Raw genomic sequence first — 18,349 nt, 5'->3', positions numbered from 1 at the left:
TGTCGCACCAAGGCTTTACTGCGCTGCATACAGCTTCCGCATAAAATGTATCCATGTATTCATCCCTGTTCTCACTTAGTCTCTGTGTGATGTTCGGCTTCAGCTTGAGCTCATGCAGAAAGTTCTTGGCTGCCACGTGAACATTGGTCAGCCGTGCTTGAAAACCAGATGTATTCAAGGCCTTGACCAGTCGTGGTGTTAAAACTGTTTCCACAATGTCATCATAATGGCTCTCAAAAACATAATCAGGCAGGTCAAGACAAAAATGTCTTCTCTGGCTCGGGTGGTCCACTTCACATTCAATGAATGCTTTGTGGAGAATGGCTGCAACAACATGTTCCAGGATCATACCCAATGTTGCTTTGATGATCTTTAAAACTTGTGGTACAAGGTGTTTGTTCATTTTTTGATAACTCTTGTCAGCATTTGAAAGGTATGACAGATAAAGAGGTCCTAGCTAAGCGCAAAGCCAGTGAAGCCAATGGTAGTTTCTTGGTGGGTATACCGGTAGAATCAGGGTCCCGGGGTACCGTAGCAGGGTTAAGAGTTGTCATCCAAGGTGTCACACAGGCAGTCCTCAGCCTTGAATACAACAATACAACCAAACTCCAGTTGGTTGTTGTTACAGACTGAAACTGTGTCGCTGTGTTTAAGGGTACTGCACCCCGGAACCTTTATTAATTAACCCAGGTGCCCCCCCTGGGATGTTAAGAGGGTTACCCCACCAGAATGACTTGTGCTACTCCAGAGTGCTCCTACCTGTGTATGTGAGCTGATGCAGACGTTAAGTAAAGTCAGTTAACCGTTCAAAGTGTGCGTGCATTCTTAACCATCTAAGGTTATAACACTGGCGACGAGGATTAAAACCAAGTTAGGTCGGAGAAGTTTCCGTGTAGTTTAGGCATGGCTACTGTGGGTTCACTTAGTGAATATGTCGAGTCGGATGGTGTCTGGATTGAATACGTCGAGAGACTGGAGCACTTTTTCCTGGCGAATGACATTACGGGAGAGGACAAGAAACGCTCCATCCTCCTCAGTGTGTGCGGGGCAAAGACGTATACCCTGATACGCAACCTGGCTACGCCGCGTAGCCCAGGTGGTATTGGGTTTGAGGAGCTGGTGAAGATGGTGCAAGACCACCACAACCGGAAGCCGTCTGTAATTGTTCAGCGCTTCAAGTTTCATACTCATGTCCGCGGCCCAGGTGTTTCGGTGGCTGCGTTTGTGGCGGAGCTGAGACAGTTATCGCAGCACTGTGAGTTTGGAGCGGCCCTGGAGGACATGCTTCGCGACAGGTTAGTCTGTGGCATAAGTGACGACAGCATCCAACGCCGGTTGTTGGGAGAAGCTACACTCACGTTCAAGAAGGCATTGGAGATCGCACAAGCAATGGAAACGGCAGCCAATAATACTAAAGACATCCAACAGGCCAACGGGGGTGTGCAGCAACGCGCCGTTCATCGTGTGTTCGAGGAGAAAACAGGCAAGCCAGTGAAGTCAGTTGAATGTTACCGGTGCGGAGGAGCGTATTTTGCTAATGACTGTGGCTTTAAAGACACTACATGTCATAACTGTAAGAAAAAGGGGCACATTGCAAAGAAGTGCAGAGCTGCTAAGAATAAACAGAGAAAGGATTGGGGGAAATCTAGGCCCAATATGAACACACATCACCTGGAGAGTGAGGAGGCTGAGGAACAGGTTTCCTTTAACATGTTCAACCTCATCGACCTCAGCGAGCCCCGAGCTGAGCCCATCGGTGCAACACTGCAGTTAAATGGAAAGAAGCTGGAAATGGAGGTAGACACAGGCGCCTCAGCATCAGTGATTAGTCAAGCTACCTACCTCAAGTTGTGGCGCTCAGAGGAAGCGCCTGCACTCAAAGGGACTAATGTCAGACTGAGGACCTATACGGGTGAGTGCATTCCACTTCTTGGATCTATAGAAGTTAACATTGTGTACCAAGGGCAGAAAGCTACAGCAAGGCTGTTTGTGGTCAAGGGAGAGGGGCCAAGTTTGCTTGGTCGTGACATCCTGCGGAAAGTTCACCTGAACTGGGGGGAAATCAAGCATGTGGGAGTGATTGAAGACATCCTAGAAAAGTATGCAGATGTTTTTAAAGATGAGCTGGGCACCCTCCATGGCACAACTGTAAAACTATGAGTAGACCCCAACGCACAACCACGCTTCTTCAGACCTCGCCCAGTGCCATATGCCATGAAAGCCAAGGTGGAGGCAGAGCTGGAGAGGCTCCAGCAGCTAGGTGTCGTTGAGCCTATTGAGTTTTCAGACTGGGCAGTCCCGATTGTGCCAGTTTTGAAAGAGGATGGTAAGGTACGCATCTGTGGAGACTATAAACTGACAGCAAACCAGGCCTCACAGCTCGATACCTACCCGCTGCCACGGGTGGAGGACCTGTTTGCTACACTGGCAGGTGGAAAGACATTCACAAAACTGGACATGAGTCATGCGTACCAGCAGCTGCTGTTGGATGAGAATTCCAAACAGTATGTCACCATCAACACCCACAAAGGGTTGTTCAAGTATAACCGCCTGGTATTTGGTCGTTGCATCCAGTCCAGCTATCTTTCAACGCACCATGGACAATCTGCTCCAAAACATTCCCCATGTGGCAGTCTACTTGGATGACATTTTGGTCACCGGGAAAACAGAGGAGGAGCATCTGAGTAACTTGGGCCAGGTGTTGAAGAAGATGGCAGAAGCCGGGCTGCGGTTGAAGCGAAGTAAGTGCGTTTTCCAAGCTCCAAGTGTCACCTACCTGGGCCACAGGATTACGGCTCTGTCGCCTGTGGAAGCGAAGGTGAGGGCAGTAAAGGAGGCTCCAAGCCCAAAGAATGTGGCAGAACTCAGGTCGTTCTTGGGCTTAGTGAACTATTATGGCAAATTCTTACCTGACCTCTCCACGGTACTGGCCCCCCTCTATCAGCTACTGCATAAAGACAGCTCATGGAAGTGGCAGCAAGCACAAGAGGCAGCATTCGGTAACACTTTACATTAAGTCTACATTCATTAGATGTAATAACATTTTAATTAACGCATTTCTAACATAGTAGATACTATTAAATACTATGTAAATAACATGTAATTACTATGTAATACGGGTTTATCGGTATCAGTTATTACACAATTGGAACAAAGTGATGTAATTACAAACATGATTGTTCCACAAGTGTAATTACTAATGATTTATTTATCTGTAATTACAAGGTGTGTAGTTACATGTGTAACTAACATGGGCTGTAATTACACTTTTGTAATTTCAATGTGACACTGTTAACAATGCATTTTGAAGTTTAACCTTGTTACATGTAACTACATTAACCTTGTTACATGTAACTACATAAGTTCTTCTCACCAATGTTAGTCTAGGACACAAGGCAAACCCTATCATTATCTTCAACTATCTTATTTGATTGTTGAGCAGTGTCTTTGCAGTTGATATTAATGTAACTATAATGTACCTACACAAAGTGTGAAATGTAAGACATTTAATTATCCCTTTCATCATAGCTGCACTGTAAGTCAAATGTTTCGAAAAATATTTGGTGTTCATGTATTAAGGAACAACACTTGGTTAATTTGTTTTTATTACGATCCCTTTGAAAGTACAGTACAATATAGGATAACAATATCATTAGAAATAACAATGCAATGTCACAGGCAAACACCAAATGTAGTATATTTCATTCTGAAAGTGTTAATATTTTTCTCCATGTCAGAGTAAGAAATATTAAGTGTACTACAAAATAATTTCTATGTTGTTACACAATGCAAAACTTAATCAAATGTCAGTTACTATGCAATTGCATTGTAATTACAATGGTATTAAAAAGGAACGAGTGAATTAATGTAAAGTGAAACAAGATCCATTTACACATTAAGTGCGATTTAGTTACTATGTTACAGCGACAATAGGGAATAAGTTGTGATCTGGGAGTGAAAAATGGGTTAGCTTATGTAAATGTAATTACAAAGTAGTATCAATGCAGTTACACATAACAACACTCAATCCTATGTCAATTACTATGTACCTACATTGTAATTACAATGTTATAAAAAAAGGAACAAGTGAATTAATGTAAAGTGAAACAAGAACAATTTCCAAATGAAGTACCATGTAGTTACTATGTTACAGTGATCACAGGGAATACATTGTGATCTGGGAGTGAAAAATGGGTTAGCTTATGTAAATGTAATTACAAAGTAGTATCAATGCAGTTACACATTACAACACTCAATCCTATGTCAATTACTATGTACCTACATTGTAATTACAATGTTATTAAAAAGGAACGAGTTAATTAATGTAAAGTGAAACAAGATCCATTTACACATTAAGTGCGATTTAGTTACTATGTTACAGCGACAATAGGGAATAAGTTGTGATCTGGGAGTGAAAAATGGGTTAGCTTATGTAAATGTAATTACAAAGTAGTATCAATGCAGTTACACATTACAACACTCAATCCTATGTCAATTACTATGTACCTACATTGTAATTACAATGTTATTAAAAAGGAACGAGTTAATTAATGTAAAGTGAAACAAGATCCATTTACACATTAAGTGCGATTTAGTTACTATGTTACAGTGACAATAGGGAATAAGTTGTGATCTGGGAGTGAAAAATGGGTTAGCTTATGTAAATGTAATTACAAAGTAGTATCAATGCAGTTACACATTACAACACTCAATCCTATGTCAATTACTATGTACCTACATTGTAATTACAATGTTATAAAAAAAGGAACAAGTGAATTTATGTAAAGTGAAACAAGAACAATTTCCATATGAAGTACCATGTAGTTACTATGTTACAGTGATCACAGGGAATACATTGTGATCTGGGAGTGAAAAATGGGTTAGCTTATGTAAATGTAATTACAAAGTAGTATCAATGCAGTTACACATTACAACACTCAATCCTATGTCAATTACTATGTACCTACATTGTAATTACAATGTTATTAAAAAGGAACGAGTTAATTAATGTAAAGTGAAACAAGATCCATTTACACATTAAGTGCGATTTAGTTACTATGTTACAGTGACAATAGGGAATAAGTTGTGATCTGGGAGTGAAAAATGGGTTAGCTTATGTAAATGTAATTACAAAGTAGTATCAATGCAGTTACACATTACAACACTCAATCCTATGTCAATTACTATGTACCTACATTGTAATTACAATGTTATAAAAAAAGGAACAAGTGAATTAATGTAAAGTGAAACAAGAACAATTTCCATATGAAGTACCATGTAGTTACTATGTTACAGTGATCACAGGGAATACATTGTGATCTGGGAGTGAAAAATGGGTTAGCTTATGTAAATGTAATTACAAAGTAGTATCAATGCAGTTACACATTACAACACTCAATCCTATGTCAATTACTATGTACCTACATTATAATTACAATGTTATAAAAAAGGAACGAGTGAATTAATGTAAAGTGAAACAAGATCCATTTACGCATTAAGTGCAATTTAGTTACTATGTTACAGCGACCATAGGGAATAAGTTGTGATCTGCAAGGGAATAAAGGGTTAGATCACATTAAATGTAATTCAAATGAAATCAATATTGTTAGACATTACAACACTCAATAAAATTTCAATTAGTATGCAATTATATTGGATTTACAATGTTATTACAACGGAATGAGGGAATTAATGTAGAGTGAAACAATATCCATTTACACATTAAGTGCTATGTAATTACTATGTTACAGAGACCACAGTGAATACTTTGCGATCTGCAAGGGAATAATGAGTTTGATTATGCTAAGTGTAATTACAAGGTAATATGAATATTGTTAACCATTTTACCGGTTAATAAAATGTCAATGACCATGTAGTACAAGTAGTATGTAGTTACTAAGACAAAAAAAAACCTATGCAGTACTGCAAAGAAAAGTAGTTCCTGCAAAGAAAAGTATTTTTCAATATATATTTGGTACACATGGTCTAGCACTTCAATGTAGTAACATCTACAATTAATCATAGAGGACAAATTTACTATTCAAGAATACTCTGAAGTCAGGTGTAAACATGGTGCGTTATTTTTATTTTGCACGAAAAACAATTTCAAAAGAGGTTAAATATCAAACGGCTTAAACTACACTATAGACTTGTTTTCATTCTTAAACATGAGGCAGAAGAATATAATTACTACCATTCCATTTCCAAAACATTATTATTTCTGCTAATCGCCCATCGCAACCTACGTTTCCAGAGACCACACAAACCCAAAATCTAAAGAGAGTATTAAAAGGAAAAATTAAGTTTAAAAAAAAGCTTACACTGTACACCATGTGTATATCTGTTGCCTTGAACAATGTGGCATTATATGTAGTAACAGCACTATAGTTACACAGGAACTACCACGTAATTACATGTAATTGTGGTACATTATTACACGTATGGGGGTTATTCCACAAGTGAGGCCTCTTCATTTACCTCTGAAGAACGTCTTTCATGGATTTTTACAATTATGTAAAGACCTATACCACTGAACCACAAATACATTTATTTACATAAAAAATATGAAACTAGTCTCTTAGGATATTTACAAACTAATATACAGAAAACAATGTACAGAAAAAATTTGAATCTATATTCAATTTATATTCCCAAAATTAAAAACATGTTTCAGGTGTGTAAAATCCAATGTATGTGGGCAAGATAGATTGTATACGAACTCAGATGGACAGCAAGACAACAAACAGCCAGAACAGAATGTATCTTAACATGTTTATCTGATTAAAGCATGTCTCCGAGTGTGTGAGTGCAAGCATTTGCATACTTCGTGGTCACTTAAATGTATAAGTGATTGGGAGCAGTTCATTTTGTTTCTTCTTTTCTTTGATCACATTGCTCACCTCAGCTGTTGCATTTTTGGTGATCCTTCTCACATATTGGTTCAGTGTATCATTACCACATTCAAAAGCTGGCTGTTTTTTGAAGAACTCTGGTGCCGCAATCATTATCTCTGCTAGTGGTGCACTCATGGCCACGGTGTTTCTGTCAACACCCACGGTTTGGAATGCAGCAGCCATACTTCCCTTCCTTTTGTATGCTGCCAGGACCATCTTGTATCTTCTGAGGATATCTTCTGGGGTCTTTGCTGTTGACAAACACTGGTGTGGTCAGGATGTTATTCTGGGGTGGTCAGGTGTTTTGCATAAGAATAATGGGGTGATAGCAATGCTATGCTATCCCATGTACATATCAATGGGAGTAAGTATTTCAGTTTAGATGTATTTTTACATTTTCCTGCACTCTACAACAGAGAGACAAAGAAAGTGAATGCAGCAACCTCTACAGAGTTTGAAAATATATGATAAATTCAGTTTTACAAAACAGGAATGCAAAGGTGTACTGATATGGACATACAAGATGCTAACATCATGCTTATGGAGAAGTGGTTGGACGATATAACTGTGGACTCTAAACTTTCTCTGGAAGGATTTGGCACACAATTCAGACTTGGCAAATTGGCCTACCCATAAAAATCATAGAGGTGGAGTATGCGTAAATGTAAACAAAGCCTGGAGTAAAACAGCTGTTATCCGAGACGCACTGCACTGTAGATGTGGAATTACTAGCCCCAAAAAATTTACACTGAATAGGTCCATATGTTTTATGTATATATACACAGCTCCTTTGTCTCCTTATCTTTTTTTTAATAAAGCCTCTGAGATTCATCCTCGTGGCAGCAGGTAGTACATTAGAATTAACCGTGATAACTATTGATATTATGATTGTTTGGCCCCAAAAATTCCAAGGAACATATTGAGACCTATATCAATACACCACAGAATGTGTCATATTTTCAAATGCTGTATAAGTTGGCCCGTTCACATCGATTGCAGCCCTAAGATTACAAGACACATTTCTACATACTAGGATCACACTAGGTATTCGGTACATAAGGTTAAAAAGTAGAAAACATATCCTTTAAGAAGCAACTTCACCACAACAAAATGCTTTAATACAGCGCTTTAACTTAAAAAATGCATAATCTAAACATACCTCTCCCTTTTTTAGTTTCCTTTTTTCCCTTCTTGTTTTTGTTCTTTTTCTTCTTCTGCTTGTTTTTCTTTTTCTTTTCTATTTCGCTGTCTGTGGATGAAGAGCTATCAGAGCTCGAAGAATCAGAGCTGTCATCCCACTGATCCTCAAGCTTGGCAATGTTGTCACCTGAAATAGAAATTGAGAGTTAAATCATTAATAGAGGCAGCTACGGACTTTTTGATCAAATAAAGCACTGGTAAAACCGCAGAAACAGTTAAAAGTGTTATAATATCTTAAATATTGAAGGTTTAAACAACGTAGAAAAACTTACCCACAGATGAGCTAGGACTTGGTCCTGAAGAAGTTCTTTGTCCTAAAATAAAAGGAAATCAGTGAAGAGATGATTGGTTACAATGGGTTCAACAATAAAAAACAACAACTGAAAATTTACTTTTGGGAGTTAACATTAGAAGCGCCTAGCAGGGGTCATTTTGTCCACAGCAAATAAAGAGAAAGTTCTGACATGAACTGACATCAGTACTCTGTACAATTCCAGGACCCTCCTTCCATTAATTATCCTATATAAATCGGTTTTTATTACTCAGTATTTTTTATTTAAATCTTGTGATTGTATGTTTTTCATTGTAAGAAAAGGCTTCCGTCTTGACACCCTATCCCATATCCCATTCATATGAAGAATACGGGAGATTGTTGTCATATGTAGCACACAGTCAGTACTTGCCAGAAATTCCTGCAGTTCCTTTAATGTTGCTGTAGGCCTTTTGGAAGCCCCCCTGACCAGTTTTCTCATCTTTTCATAAATTTTGGAGGGACGTCCAGTTCTTGGTAATGTCTCTGTTGTGCCATATTTCCTACACTTGATGATGACTGTCTTCACTGTGTTCGATGGTATATGTAATGCTTTGGACATTATTTTGTACTCTTCTCCTGCCTGATATCTTTCAACAAAGAGATCCCTCTGATGCTTTGGAAGCTCTCTGTGGACCATGGCTTTTGCTCTTAGATGCAACTAAGAAAATGTCAGGAAAATCCTACTAGAACAGCTGAACTTTATTTGTGATTAATCAGTCACTTTAAATGAGGGCAGGTGTGTAATGACTTCTATTTAACATAAGTTTGAATGTGATTGGTTAATTCTGAACACAGCCAAAAAAAAAAAAAAAAAAAAAAAAGTTATGACATGATTACTCTTTATCTCGATCTTTTACATCACAAAAACCTGGCATTTTAACAGGGGTTTGTAGACTTTTTATATCCACTGTAAATTGAGGCCAAACCTTCATTCAGCCATGTTGTTTCCTGCCTTTGAAGGCTGTGATTCGCCAAAGTGGAGCCAGTTAAGAAAAGCGAATGTCTCTAACTGAGCTTATGTAAATGTGACCTCAAAAACCATTAGTGTACCCTCAAGTTGTGAACCAGTTCGGTTATCAACCCTACTATTCGCATATATGAATTTGGGCTTGCATGAAGATGTTACTAACCAGTCAGCTGGGTAATAGTTGTTCGGAGGAAGTCCCTCTCTTCCTCCAATGCCTTTATTTTCATTTTGAGCATCTTCATTTTCATGTTTTCATTGTTGGTGTAACTTGATGCAGCATCTAAAATTCAAAGATTGATACAAGATCAACAATGACATTAGATTCGTCATACAGCTCCCCTACCACAAATAATCAATACGAAATAAACCTATTGGTGTTAAAGGTTGGTGTTTCCCCGAAATAAATTGTTGGGCTGGGTGGTAGCTACAGGTGGTGTCACATGGTGGTGCTGTTTCCATTAACTTCTCACAGACAGGCTGGAGTACATAGTCTTATTCTTATAAAGCCTACAAAGTCTGAAGCTTTTATGGCCTCAGATATTTCATATTCTATGGATTATACAGAATGATTGAAGTAATACTTGCCACCTGAATCAAAGGATTCAGTGTCTACATCCTCCATCACAGTAACCACAGGTGGTTCCTGGCCCTCTCGTTGCTGGACTTCAACATCCAACCACTTCAGTCAACTCATCCGGCACATTTTTTGATGCCATGCCATCATCCCCCACTGTGCTAACAAGCACTTTTTTAGAACGCGTAGTACGTGGCATTCTATAGACAAACAAAAACATGACTTTAGCTCACACATGCTTTATACGTACATACAAACAAGCCACACAAAATGTGTGTGCATATTTGCACTGAAACACATTTTGCAATGTAAGTAATTATGTAACTGCACTTTAAAAAGGCCCCTTAAAATGAGGTGTAACCAAAATGTTAGCTAAAACAACTTTGCAAATAGATTTGCCTAGATAGTTAAATTGGTCAACAGCTGAGACTACTAAGTTAGCTAATGTTAACTAAATACCTAAGCAAAGTTACTGCACTGACATATAACATTGTATTGGGCCATCTTAACCTTGACAATCGATGTGCTTCTACAGAAACATAGCTAAGATCAAGGTGTATTTAGCTAGGTGGATAGACTAAACGTGGCAACTTTGTTAAACATGACTAATAAAATTTTGGCCAGAAGTTGAACAAAAACGTTAGCTAGCTAGCTAGCCGGGTAGCTAGCGCCAGCTAAGCTGGCAAGCCCGACATAGTTAGCTCGCTTTTCTTACTAGCTAGCTAGATAGCTAGCTTTGTAGAACAGCAGACAGTTGTCATTTCCATCGCTAATTGAATTTAAGTTAACTCAAAGGGAGATGTCGGGACAAAGTGAGGAAATCTATCTTTACTATGTAGCTAGCTAGCTTGGCTACTTTAGCTAGCCAGTATGTTAGCTAGTAGCTAGCTAGGTAATTTCGACAGGTAGGGAGAGATAGAGACGGTCCTAGACATTCACAAACATCGGTGCATTTGAAGAAAAACAAAATAACTGGATAAAAAATATTATACAATGACAAGATTAAAATATTCATATTTATAATTATACTTACTTATAGCTATTTACCTGAATTCACTCACTGAAGAATACCTGCTTCTGACGTAGGTGTAGCAATCTACTTTGATTTCTTTACGACAGTTTTGACAATTTTCAACTTGTAACTGCAAGACACAGGATAAGATTTTAAACCTCCCGCTTAAATCCAAATGCCATTGAATTCGTCATGCCCCATGAACTGCTTCATGTATTGTCAGCAAAACACGCCAGAAGAAATAAAAAAAAGATTATAAAATACCTCCAGAAGAAAGGACTGCTGAAAAAGTCTATGCGATGTCCTATCTGTCACCACAAGCAGAAAATGGTCAAGCATAGATGCAGAGATGGATATATATTGTAAGTTATTTTAATGTAGCTCATAAAAACAAAACGTAGTCAAGCCTCATGTTGAAGCTTAGTGCAATTTGTGAAAGAAAAAATATTACTTGAAATGTAGCTACATTTATTTAGGTTGCAGTTTTTGGTGCATGCACAATGCCCTAGATCAAAAGGTTGTTTTTGTGGATAGCTAGCATTACAATAGCCTACTGTCATGTTGGTCAATGTTGTGCAGTGTGCAGATATCTCATTTTATGCCAACATTTTAAATACATCAGCCAACTATGTAGGAAAGATATATGTCAGTGTTGGGGCAGTGTTCAAGAACCTTTGGTCTCACAGCGTGTAGGCATGCAGGACCTGTGTGCGCCAGACATCCAAGACTGGCCCTGGATGAATAACATGTTTTATTATAGTTTGTATACTGTATACAACTCGCACACTGCTTACAATGAATTTAAATATTTTATTACATTATTATTACATAAAGTCTTACTTACTTTTCTTTTATACAAACTAAATGTCATTCTTTCAACAAATATTTTTGGGTCAGTGGAGGGGCCCCAAAAGGGGCTATGTTTGGGACCTCAAAACTGGAGATGGTATTGCATGTGAACTTTGTATTGACTTAAGCCTATTGACTGTCCCAGTTGTATGTGGGAGATCATTTAGTGGGGTGCTTTTCAGCCCGGTAGTTTGGTGAACGCTGAATAAGAATCAGATCTATTTGAAGTATTGTTTGGTTTTCCTATCAGGATTTGTCGAAGAAAGAGAAGGCACAATCAGTCTTCCACCTGCTCCATCCGGAAGGACTCAATATTTAGCCATTCTCGGGTTACCCTTACAGATTGGTTAACATTCATTTATCGGTAGGTCAATAACTTAAATTAATTATTCAATAATAATCAACTGAGGCATAGACAAAGATAAATCACATTATAAAAAAATGAGGTACGTTCCAAGTAATATGACATTTGCAAATTCTTTTATAAAAAAATTCAGATTTGCACAGGGCCTACAACTGAGGCAAGTTGACATGATGGAGGATGGTATCGCCAAGAGCTCAAGGACGCTAACCAGAATGACAAAAATCCTGAGGAAGGTGAGAAAAGCAATGTCACTTTCATAGTTCAAATTGCCTATTCACAAAACACAATTATGAATCACTAACCAAATGTATGCTTTAGTAGCAGACCAACTTACAGTGTGTGGTAAAAATTTCTGAAAGGGGTACCTCCTTTAACAATGATTAATTTGTTTGTTAAAACTGAAAAGTTTAGTAGCTAGTTAAAATAATTGTGATGCAGATAAATAGTGTTAACAGATTCAGTAACTATTAAATTGTGAACATATATTTTTACTCATGTGAATATCTACATACGTATATATTGGTAACTGGTAATAAGTTAATCTTGAATTAAGACACATACTGAATGTTTGTTCAATTCAGTAATACATTAACTAAGGTTCATGATGGTACCCATATTGTACATAACATGTTTATTTCCAAATGATTGAGGGAGCAGTGTCAGTTTAGGGCGATTTAGAATAATGAATTAGATTTTATTTCTAGATTGTATTTAATTTCATGCTCCCCTGAATCGTATTCCAATATCAATAAAAAATGTCTTACCTCTTCTCAAGGTTTGCAACAAAGCCTTGAGGAGATTCAAAAGGAGAAAGGGTTTTAAAGTTGGATCCAGATCTCTTTGGAGATTTGTTGTGATTGACAAATCCAAGTTCTCGCACAAGAGAAAGGTATAGAATTATAACAGTGTCTGGGCTTTTGAACTAATAGAAAGTGATAACATACCTGTAATTGAAATATGTCTATACGTGTTCCTCATTACTCGCCTGGACATACACTGTAATACTGGAGATTTTTTTAAGTCAACTAAATTAACTGTTAGCTTAAAAGACAAACCACTGTCTGATTTTAAACATGTATCTTGATTGGATCTTTCATACATAAAAAATATTGCACATTGTGAGGCTCAAATAACATTGTCTTGCATGTCCTTTTATTTTAGTACAATCGTGGAAGGATGGGTCCAACGTGGAGAAGAGAGGGATGGGTGTTTGGGATGCTGGAGGTCAAACACAACAGACGACGCCCAATCCTTAAAATAGTGAAGGACCGTTCTCAGGAAACCTTGATCCCTATCATCAGAAGACATGTGCGAAGAGGTTCCACCATTTTGAGTGACTGTTGGAGAGCATATGTCAGGTCTCTGAATAGGCTGGGCTACAATCACCAAACAGTAAATCACACCAACAATTTTGTGGATCCTCAAAGTGGATGCCACACACAACACATTGAAAGAGCATGGCAGACAATAAAGGGGCAGGTCTGGAGACTAAGGGGTAATCGGAGCAAAAAGTTTTTAAAAAAACATCTACATTTCATTGAGTGGAAGTACTGGTTGGGTAAGGAAATTAAGAATGGAGTACTCTGTCAACTCCTAAAAGACATCCAATCAATGTATCCGCTCTGAGAAATCTGAAAATCTCAGTTATATGCATCTGTAAAACCCATCTGTGATTAAATAAGAAAATAGTTATTCTTTATATATTCATAATTTTAATATGGCTATAGACTGTTTGTTGTATTGTTGAGTATGATTAAAAGTTGTCTAGGGTTCGCGTTGGTATTTTCCTTATGAGCAAAAAAAGGACATTTTGGAGGGGCCACATGTTTGGAAGGGCCACTGCAAGTGCAAGTGAATGTCCTTATAGATATATATATATATACTGGTCAATTAGGAGTGGAGCTAACATAAATTGTGCAATGCTGTTGTAAGTCTACTTTTGTTTTTAGTAGAGATTTTGATATATACAATTTTAAATTGAATAACACTTTATTGTTTAGTACACTTTTAAAACACTTAAAGATGCAATAAAACAACTAAAAACTAATTTACATTTCCACTGATCTGAACTACAAGCACTGTTTGTCTTCTAAAGTTTTAGTTACAATAACATAGACTAATTACAATTATATAAAATCAAATTGTAATTATTTAAGTTTGTGGTTTTGCAATATAAACAAAGAATAAAATAAAAAAATCTGGATTATATTGATTTCCTTTTATTCACTTTACATTAAATCACTCGTTCCTTTTTTATAACATTGTAATTATAATGTAGGTACATAGTAATTGACATAGGATTGAGTGTTGTAATGTGTAACTGCATTGATACTACTTTGTAATTACATTTACATAAGCTAACCCATTTTTCACTCCCAGATCACAACTTATTCCCTATTGTCACTGTAACATAGTAACTAAATCACACTTAATGTGTAAATGGATCTTGTTTCACTTTACATTAATTAACTCGTTCCTTTTTAATAACATTGTAATTACAATGTAGGTACATAGTAATTGACATAGGATTGAGTGTTGTAATGTGTAACTGCATTGATACTACTTTGTAATTACATTTACATAAGCTAACCCATTTTTCACTCCCAGATCACAATGTATTCCCTGTGATCACTGTAACATAGTAACTACATGGTACTTCATATGGAAATTGTTCTTGTTTCACTTTACATTAATTCACTTGTTCCTTTTTTTATAACATTGTAATTACAATGTAGGTACATAGTAATTGACATAGGATTGAGTGTTGTTATGTGTAACTGCATTGATACTACTTTGTAATTACATTTACATAAGCTAACCCATTTTTCACTCCCAGATCACAACTTATTCCCTATTGTCGCTGTAACATAGTAACTAAATCGCACTTAATGTGTAAATGGATCTTGTTTCACTTTACATTAATTCACTCGTTCCTTTTTAATACCATTGTAATTACAATGCAATTGCATAGTAACTGACATTTGATTAAGTTTTGCATTGTGTAACAACATAGAAATTATTTTGTAGTACACTTAATATTTCTTACTCTGACATGGAGAAAAATATTAACACTTTCAGAATGAAATATACTACATTTGGTGTTTGCCTGTGACATTGCATTGTTATTTCTAATGATATTGTTATCCTATATTGTACTGTACTTTCAAAGGGATCGTAATAAAAACAAATTAACCAAGTGTTGTTCCTTAATACATGAACACCAAATATTTTTCGAAACATTTGACTTACAGTGCAGCTATGATGAAAGGGATAATTAAATGTCTTACATTTCACACTTTGTGTAGGTACATTATAGTTACATTAATATCAACTGCAAAGACACTGCTCAACAATCAAATAAGATAGTTGAAGATAATGATAGGGTTTGCCTTGTGTCCTAGACTAACATTGGTGAGAAGAACTTATGTAGTTACATGTAACAAGGTTAATGTAGTTACATGTAACAAGGTTAAACTTCAAAATGCATTGTTAACAGTGTCACATTGAAATTACAAAAGTGTAATTACAGCCCATGTTAGTTACACATGTAACTACACACCTTGTAATTACAGATAAATAAATCATTAGTAATTACACTTGTGGAACAATCATGTTTGTAATTACATCACTTTGTTCCAATTGTGTAATAACTGATACCGATAAACCCGTATTACATAGTAATTACATGTTATTTACATAGTATTTAATAGTATCTACTATGTTAGAAATGCGTTAATTAAAATGTTATTACATCTAATGAATGTAGACTTAATGTAAAGTGTTACCCAGCATTCCAGCAGGTAAAGGAGCTGTTACACTCTGATCGACTGCTGGTGCACTTTGATCCAGGCAAAGATGTCATCCTGTCCTGTGATGCTTCGCCCTATGGTGTGGGGGCGGTCCTTTCGCACCAGATGGAGGACGATTCTGAAAAGCCTATTGGATATGTGTCACGCACTCTCACTTCAGCAGAAAAAGGGTACTCACAGTTAGAGAAAGAGGGACTAGCTGTGGTTTTTGCTGTGAAACGGTTTCACCAGTACCTGTATGGTCGTCCCTTTACTATCTATACAGACCATAAGCCCCTTATGGGTCTGTTCAGTGAGTCAAAAGGCATCCCGCCCATGGCGTCGGCTAGAGTACAGCGCTGGGCACTAACCCTCTCAGCGTATCAGTACAAAATAGTGTACAAAGCGGGCAGCGAAAATGCCAATGCTGATGCCTTTAGCAGACTCCCTCTTCCCGACACACCAAACCAAACTTTCCTTCCCCCAGAGACTGTGTTCATGTTAGACAGGCTGTCTAACACTCCAGTGACATCAAAGCAAGTCAAAATGTGGACTGAAAGAGACCCATTGTTATCTCAAGTTAAGAGATGGGTGATGCAGGGCTGGCCAGCAGCTGTTGAGCAAGAGGTGTTTAAGCCCTATTCCAAGCGTCAGCTAGAGCTAAGAGTCCAGGATGGCTGTCTCCTCTGGGGATCCAGAGTGATTGTTCCACCCCCAGGGCAGGCACAGGTGATCGACGAGCTGCATGACGCCCACCCTGGCGTGTCCCGGATGAAGAGCCTTGCCAGATCATTTGTGTGGTGGCCGGGGATGGACAGTGCTCTAGAAGAAAAGGTAAAGGCATGTACACAATGTCAAAGTAACCAAAAGATGCCAGCACCTGCCCCGCTCCACCCATGGGAGTGGCCTGGTCGTCCGTGGTCAAGGCTCCACCTGGATTTTGCGGGTCCATTTACGGGTCACATGTTCCTAGTGCTGGTAGATGCCCATTCTAAGTGGCTGGACGCACACATCATGTCAAACATTACTGCCTCAGTCACCATAGAAAAGCTCAGGAGCATCTTTGCTACTCACGGGTTGCCCGATACTGTTGTGACAGACAATGGTCCCACTTTCACCAGTGAGTTGTTCCAGGAGTTTATAGAGAAAAATGGTATCCGATGATGTCCGCACGGCTCCCTATCATCCGGCCTCCAATGGCTTAGCAGAACGAGCCGTTGAGACCCTGAAAGATGGTCTACGGAAGATGTCAGGACATACACTGGAAACTAAGCTTTCCCGTTTCTTATTCCAATATAGGATCACCCCCCACACAACCACAGGTGTCTCCCCAGCAGAAATGTTAATGGGGAGGAAGCCCAAATCTCATCTGGATCTGCTCCACCCAGACGTCGGAGCGAGAGTTATTCGTTCGCAGGAAGAGCAGAAAGGGAGGCGAGACCAACATGCTAAAGAGAGGTTTTTTAAGCCTGGGGACTGTGTGTTTGTCAATAACTTTGCTCAGGGACAGCCCTGGCTGCCAGGGCTCATCAGCCGCCAGACGGGACCGGTGTCCTTCACGGTGGATTTGTTGGATGGACGGCAGATCCACAGGCACCAGGATCACCTGCGTGCTCGCCGTGGGGCTGAAGGGGAGAGTGTTACACGCAAGGACAGTGTGGACAGCCCTGAGGCTGTTTTTGAGGTGCCAGTAGCACCGCAGCAAACTGATGGACTGTCTGTGCAAAGTGAGTCTGTACAGGTTGACCAGCGTGTCTGTACACCAAACTTGGCTGGGAGTACACAACCTGCTACAGGACCTGTTGGTCCCACAGTGGGACTGAGGAGATCTAAGAGGCAGCACAAGCCTCCAGATAGACTGACATGTTAAACGGTCCAAAAGCTAGGACAAAATGTTAAATGTTAAGGTATTAAAGCAAAGCATTTGGTAGATGGTTGTTTAAGATTGTTTTAAAAATATATTGCAAGACACATTTCTGTAAGTTAGAAAAAGGACCTGATTTGCATAGTTGTATTTGTGTACATTATGTTTTCACTTAAAGGGGGAGAAGTGTTACAGACTGAAACTGTGTCGCTGTGTTTAAGGGTACTGCACCCCGGAACCTTTATTAATTAACCCAGGTGCCCCCCCTGGGATGTTAAGAGGGTTACCCCACCAGAATGACTTGTGCTACTCCAGAGTGCTCCTACCTGTGTATGTGAGCTGATGCAGACGTTAAGTAAAGTCAGTTAACCGTTCAAAGTGTGCGTGCATTCTTAACCATCTAAGGTTATAACAGTTGTATTCTTGAGACATTTCATAAAGTCTGCTGACTGCTTGATAGTCCCAGGTGGTCTGTCAGTTATTATGCTGAGTTGAAGAATGTTTTAGCTTAAGGTGGGGCTTCAG

At 38.4% G+C, this 18,349-nt stretch overlaps 1 protein-coding gene, 1 long non-coding RNA gene and 1 pseudogene across 5 annotated transcripts; 2 read left to right on the top strand and 1 right to left on the bottom strand.

Annotated features, from left to right (window-relative positions):
- The first annotated feature begins 903 nt into the window (after nucleotides 1-903).
- Nucleotides 904-18,349, top strand: part of LOC105012293 — a 39,457-nt pseudogene continuing 22,011 nt past the window's right edge.
- On the bottom strand, nucleotides 6,580-11,030 carry LOC117594387 (coiled-coil domain-containing protein 106-like). 4 transcript variants are annotated; one of them, XM_034291697.1, is made up of 6 exons: nucleotides 10,981-11,030; nucleotides 9,959-10,147; nucleotides 9,537-9,653; nucleotides 8,366-8,407; nucleotides 8,053-8,220; nucleotides 6,580-7,144 (listed from the first exon to the last, which is right to left on the bottom strand). In XM_034291697.1, the coding sequence occupies exons 2-6, from the start codon at nucleotides 9,993-9,995 to the stop codon at nucleotides 6,831-6,833; spliced, it is 678 nt and encodes a 225-aa protein (XP_034147588.1). In that variant the 5' UTR covers nucleotides 9,996-10,147; nucleotides 10,981-11,030; the 3' UTR covers nucleotides 6,580-6,830. The 4 variants fall into 4 exon arrangements, with proteins under 4 accessions (XP_034147588.1, XP_034147590.1, XP_034147587.1 ...); XM_034291699.1 differs by lacking the exon at nucleotides 10,981-11,030 and having other exon boundaries at nucleotides 9,955-10,367; XM_034291696.1 differs by lacking the exon at nucleotides 10,981-11,030 and having other exon boundaries at nucleotides 9,959-10,367.
- On the top strand, nucleotides 12,062-13,030 carry LOC117594388. Its single transcript, XR_004575669.1, has 3 exons — nucleotides 12,062-12,172; nucleotides 12,306-12,405; nucleotides 12,948-13,030. It is a non-coding gene; the product is annotated as an uncharacterized LOC117594388 (long non-coding RNA).

The sequence above is a fragment of the Esox lucius genome, chromosome 4 (genome assembly GCF_011004845.1).
Source record: "Esox lucius isolate fEsoLuc1 chromosome 4, fEsoLuc1.pri, whole genome shotgun sequence".
In the NCBI taxonomy this organism is placed as follows: Eukaryota; Metazoa; Chordata; class Actinopteri; order Esociformes; family Esocidae; genus Esox; species Esox lucius.
The sequence above is the reverse complement of the archived record's forward strand: the minus strand, read 5'-3'. Positions and strand labels throughout refer to the sequence as shown.